A 6,131-nucleotide genomic window follows, 5' to 3' on the forward strand; every position below is an offset into this window, starting at 1 on the left:
TCCTCTGCAGCATGAGGCATGGGTCACTTTCTGGAGGATTCTCTGCACCTTGAGGTCTTTAAACCACAGTTTGAGGACTTCAGTAACTCAAGACGTAGATTAGGAGCTTATTATAGGAGTAGGTGGGTGAGATTCTGTTGTCTGCATTCTGCAGGCCAGACTAGATGATCATAATGGTCCCTTCTGACCTTAAAGTTATGAATCTAAGAGGAGCAAGATGGACACAAGGAGGCTAGAGACACAAAAATTACATGCATGTTGGTGTCACAGATACGACACGTCTCTCTTTCTCTCTCTCTGTAGAAGTTTTACATGGTTCTGGTTTACTTGTACGCATAGTAACACCCATCAAGCTGAGCAGTCCATAACTGTTATTTGGTCAGTATAGTTATTGTAAAAAGGTTGTGAATTGTGAATTGTCCCTGAAGTGAAGAGTTTCCAGGAAGGAAGTGTGAGATGAGACATGCTTCCTCCAGCACAGAGAGACCACAACCATCTACCTTCCAGGGAAGGCAGGGAGGAGTTGGAGCCATAAAATCCATAGCCTGCTATGCAGTATTTAGCATACGGATCAGTCACACTTTCCAATGAACTGGTCAGGGTGTTTGAAACCATGATTATTTCGGTATACCCCTATCCAGCAAAACTTGTGCGATAGGAAGAGATCATGGGGACTTACTGTTCTGGCTTAATTGAAAATTTCTGTCTCTGAAAGCCTGGCATAAAGATCTCCGGACAGCTATCTGGTAACTTCTCTGAACAGTTTTTATAGCCTTAAATTCTTAAAAGGTTAAGGCTTGCTGCTGGTTGACTTTTTGCTGTTGTAGGGCAGTGACTGAGGCAGCGAAGACAAAGATGGCCTTTAGCAATGTCTGTCTGCAGTGTGCTTTTATTGTTTTGAATGTATAGTATTGATCATATGTTATTTGCTGTGTATGTTTGATCAGAATATATACAAATCTGTTTGGCCTGCATCTTCTCTAGATCACAGAACAGGATTTATGCCTAACTGCAGTGACGCAGCAATGATTTCTTCTTCTGTGCTGCTGGATGGAGGAGATGAAGTGGAGTGCAGTATTTTAAGGTTTCCAGATCTGGACTTGAAAAATCCTCTCCCTTTGACAGCCAAAAGCAATCTCAAAGCGGAATCAGATACCGGTGCGAGAAAGAAGTATGCATTTGCAAAGAAGAAGGTACATTTTAGAATAGTACTTCATTGCGTATGTTCATAATGCAGATTATGCAACTGCACCATTTCTTTGTTATCTTGTAAGAACTTGTTTTACAGAGTTCGTATCTCACTCCTGCTACACCCTTAATTCTTGTTATAGTAATAAGTTAAAAATAATTTGGCTCCATAAGTATCATATTTAAATGAAGGGAATCTGCAATTACTGCCTTTAAGGCAGTGACTCTCAACCTTTCCAGATTACTGTATCCCTGTCAGGAGTATGATTTGTCTTGGGTGCCCCCAAGTTTCACCACACTTAAAAACTACTGGCTTACAAAATCAGACATAAAAATACAAAAGTATCACAGCACACTATTACTGAAAAACGGCTTACGTTCTCATTGTTACCATGGAATTATAAAATAAATAAATTGGGATAGAAATACTGTACTTACATTTCAGTGTATAGTATATAGAGCAGCATAAACACATCATTGTATGAAATTTTAGTTCCTACTGACTTTCCTTGTGCTTTTTATGTAGCCTGTTGTACCTCCGGGAAGACCTCTGTGTATTCCCAGAGTTACACATACCCCTGGTTGAGAAACATTGCTTTAAGGCAAATTGGGATGTAACTGGTATAATGACCTGATTCAACAAAGCTCTTAAGGATGTGCTTAAATTTAAGTGCTTTGCTGAATAGATAGGAGTTTTAAACACTTGCTTGAAGTGTAGCTATGTTTAAGCTGTTTGTGAAGTTGGACCTAAGAGAGGATGTTAGTGCATTAAAGTATTGTCAATGGTTTGCTGCTGTGGGATAAATGAGTAGGTGAATCTGAAACATAAAATTCAAACACAGAGAAACCAATGTTTAAAGAGACACTCTCCACTTGAAATCTAGTCAGTTTAAAGAAAAAAATTGATTAAAAGTTTCCAGTGGAAAATCTGTCTCTTCCTCCTGCCAATTTTAGCAGGTGTGGAGCAATATATATATTTTTAATTCCCATTTTAATGTTGCTATATGAAAGACTTAGACACTCGCTGTGGTCAGGTGTCCTCTCGTGCAACAGTGAAACACACTTTACATACAGTGATTCTGCCCCTCTAGAGTAAACAACAATAGTAACTGATTATAAATGAAGCAGACTGTTACACAGAGTACTGTCAAATACACTGACAAAATAGAGAAATATTTTGTCTTTAATCACTGGTGTTAGAGGGCTTATTCCTTCACCCTCTCACTTCCCTGGTCCTTCTCGCATGAACAGAGAGCAACAATACCCAAAGTCCAAAGGTGCAAACAATTCGATATTTATTGGGGTGAACTTCCAGCAAGCATGATTCCAGTTTCCTACCTTAGTGTCCCCCTTCCCAGCTCTGACACCACAGAGCCTTTCCTGTGTCCCTGTTCCCATTCCCCCACTTAGCAAAACATGATTCCAATTTGCCACCCACCCCTTACTTCCTGATTGACTGCAGACTATGTAGTAAAACTTGAGTTCTGCTTAGCTGTACCTTAACCAATTATTTTACTGAAATTTAACTAACCAATCCTAACATATTGTAACATTATTATCTAATCAATTATATCCAACCACCTTAATTAGTTTACACCCAGCAAAATTAATTATACAGCAGACAGAAACAATCACAGAACCAGACAGAGATTATACAGACAAACAATAGGGAAATCGAGACTAGAGTGATAGAACAACAAAGAAATGAGGATTTCACACCCCAGCTTTGATAAGTGAGTTCTTGCCAGACAGGATGCTATCAGACTCGGGGCTTGGCTACACTTGCGAGTTACAGCACATTAAAGGAGCCCCGGGGTGCACAAGCTCACTACCCTTCCACACTGACAAGGCACATGGAGCACTCTGACTCCATGACTAGAGCTCTCCTGGTACCCCACCTCGGCAAGTAGAATAACATTTGATGCGCCCTCACTGGAGTGCCCCAGCATCAGTGTGAACAAGGTGTTGCATTGCTGCGCTCTGATCAGCCTCCGGAAACGTCCCATAATCCCCTTAAATCAAGTGGCTACTCTGTTCATTGTTTTTGATGTGCCCTTTGAAAGCTCTGTTTGACAGCTGGCTGCTTATCTGCTCCAAGACAAAGCAACTATTACCGTGGAACGCTGTGTGTGTGAGAGAGAGGTGGGTTGGGAGGTAGGGGAAGGCCTGCTGCTCTCTGAACTTACAGGACAGCATGCTGACATGCTATCAGCCCCCCAAAAACCTACTCTCTCTCCCCCGCATACACACTCCACCCCAACCCCTCCATTTGAAAAGCATGTTGCAGCCACTTGCATGCTGGGATAGCTACCACAATGCACTGCTCTCTGTGGCATTTGCAAGAGCTGCTAATGTGGCCAGGCCAGTGTGCTGTCAGCTGTCAGTGTGGACGGACTGCAGCACTTTTCCTACTGCAGGCAGGTTTGACTCACAGCGCTCTACATCTGCAGGTGTAGCCAGGCCCTTAGTTTTCTTTAAATCTTCTAGGTGCTTCCCTTTCTCTGGAGGTGATAGATTGAATCACCTTTTTAACAGCCCAAAAGTGTGACTGGTGAGGATGTGACCGTTGGCTTCCCAGTTAATAGCTGTCTCTGCTGCTTAGCCAAAGGCCTTAGCATAAGCACAAGGCCTCAGACTATCACAGTGAGAGAAGGCCCTTACACCATCAGACAGTGATTTTAATTCTTTCTTTCATACCTCTATAACTAGCTAAATAATAAGAATACACCTAAATTCTTAAAGTATAGGCCTTTGCTGACAGGTCTAAATATCTATATCCTAATGTAGCAGAGTGGTTACCCTGCTCCTGCCCTGAAGGGCTTGAAACAGCGCTAGGAGAGGGCTGTGGCAGAGGAAAAGCTGGGCTGATTGGAAAGCAGCCACAGCTATAGCTAGTGCAATCAGGTCCTAGCTGGCCCTTATAAGAGTGTGGTGAGCCAGAAGGAAAGAGACTCTCTCATGAGAGAGGAGGATCTGGCTGCCTGGGAAGCTGAGGAAGGTACCTAGGGTGGAGCAGTGCTGGGGAGGGGCAGAGGGAGCTGAGGAGCTCCAGCCTAGCAAAGCTCCAGGCTGCAGGCCAAGTTAAAGGCCCAAAACAGGGCACTAGGGCTGCAGAGGGGCAGCCCAAGGACAGGCAGAGGCAGCTGGTCCAACCCTCCTTGCTGATGAGTGGTTTACAGACTGCAGTCTGCCCCAGTGAGTGGGGGCTAAATGGAGACTGGCAGTAGCCACTGAGGCAAGGTAGGGATGGGGGTTGGAGGTTCCCCTGGGAGGGGAGACCCAGCGTGAGGGGGTAATGTGGTGAGCAGAAGCACTAGGCAAAGGGCAGTGGGCTCTGGGAGGGACATGGGGGGCCAGTGGCAGGTGAGACATCAGCCGGCAGAAGGTGCTCCGGAGCTGGAAAAGAGCTAATTCCCTGGACAACCAGCAGGAGGTGCTGTGCTGATGAGTTGGTGCCCTGTCACACCGAACAACTGGGTTGCATGCAACGATCATGAGTGGGGAAGACACTCCTTATCAGACAGAAATATGACATTAAAGGCATAGTTTCATTTTAATGTTATTCCCCACTTTTGTACTTAAAAACTGGTGTTCATATGTGAAAGGACATTTTCAAGATGCCCTGCAAGGATGCTCACTACATTTCCAAGGCTAAACCAAATGTGTTTCATCACTCTGCTAAAGTAAAACCGAACAGTGCTGAAAATGTAAGTGTGCCGAGAATGCCTCAGCAATCCTGCTCACAGCAAAGAATGAGGTTTTTGGTTTATAAGGAGAGGCTGAGAGAACTGTGGTTATTTAGTCTGCAGAAGAGAAGAGTTAGGGGGGATTTGATAGCAGCCTTCAACTATCTGAAGTGGAGTTCCAAAGAGGATGGAGCTGGAGTGTTCTCAGTGGTGGCAGATGACAGAACAAGGATCAATGGTCTCAAGTTGCAATGGGGAAGGTCTAAGTTGGATATTAGGAAACACTATTTCATTGGGAGGGTGGTGAAGCACTGGAATGGGTTACCTAGGGAGGTGGTGGAATCTCCTTTCTTTGAGGTTTTTAAGGTCAGGCTTAACAAAGTCCTGGCTGGGATGATTTAGTTGGGGATTGTTCAAAGCAGGACCAGAGGATTGAACTAGATGACCTCCTGAGGTCTCATCCAACCCTAATCTTCTATGATTGGAGCGTAGACCTCCTGTTCCAACTGGGCAAATACAGGTGATCAAAATGTTGATCTGAGGAGTGTGAGTGTCTTCACCATCATTTAGAACAGTGGCCCTCAAACTTTTTTACTGGTGACTTCTTTAACGTAGGAAGCCTCTGAGTGCGACTCCCCTTATAAATTAAAAACACTTTTTTATATATTTAACACCATTAGAAATGCTGGAGCAAAGCAGGGTTTGGGGTGGAGGCTGACAGCTCGCAACCCCCCATGTAATCACCTTGCAACCCCCTGAGGAGTCCTGACCCCCAGTTTGAGAACCCTTGATTTAGAAGCTACGGGGGGGTTGAGGGGTTAAGGCTCCCAGCTGTTGGCTCAGCTCTACTCTGACACAAGGACATGTACTGCAGGCTATCTTCTGATACCATCTGCTACACTTACTCAGGCACACTGGGTTGCTGAATGTACGTAGCATGTGGTGCCATGCACATATCCATGTACACATCTCCCCAAATGGCCGTGTGTGACAGAGCCCCCCAAAATAGGAGGCAGAGAGACTCATAGACTCATAGGTCAGAAGGGACCAATATGATCATCTAGTCTGACCTCCTGCACAAGGCAGTTCACAGAACCCTACCCATCTACTTTTATAACAACCCCTAACCCATGACTGAGTTATTGAAGTCCTCAAAATTGTGGTTTGAAGACCTCAAGCTGCAGAGAATCCACCAGCAAGTGACCCGTGCCCCACGCTGCAGAGGAAGGCGAAAAACCTCCAGGGCCTCTGCCAATC

At 44.7% G+C, this 6,131-nt stretch overlaps 1 protein-coding gene across 2 annotated transcripts in view; it reads left to right on the top strand.

Annotated features, from left to right (window-relative positions):
• The first annotated feature begins 424 nt into the window (after positions 1–424).
• The window catches only part of TSTD2 (thiosulfate sulfurtransferase like domain containing 2), a 575,835-nt gene continuing 570,128 nt past the window's right edge, over positions 425–6,131 (top strand). The window contains exons 1-2 of one of the 2 annotated variants that reach the window (XM_032766703.2): positions 425–746; positions 985–1,193. In XM_032766703.2, the coding sequence (XP_032622594.1) occupies positions 1,002–1,193 (192 nt within the window). In that variant the 5' untranslated portion in view covers positions 425–746; positions 985–1,001. The remainder of the gene's footprint in view (positions 747–984; positions 1,194–6,131) is intronic. The other variant, XM_075067452.1, reaches the window with a different exon arrangement.

Source organism: Chelonoidis abingdonii, chromosome 6 (genome assembly GCF_003597395.2).
Source record: "Chelonoidis abingdonii isolate Lonesome George chromosome 6, CheloAbing_2.0, whole genome shotgun sequence".
Lineage (NCBI taxonomy): Eukaryota > Metazoa > Chordata > Testudines > Testudinidae > Chelonoidis > Chelonoidis abingdonii.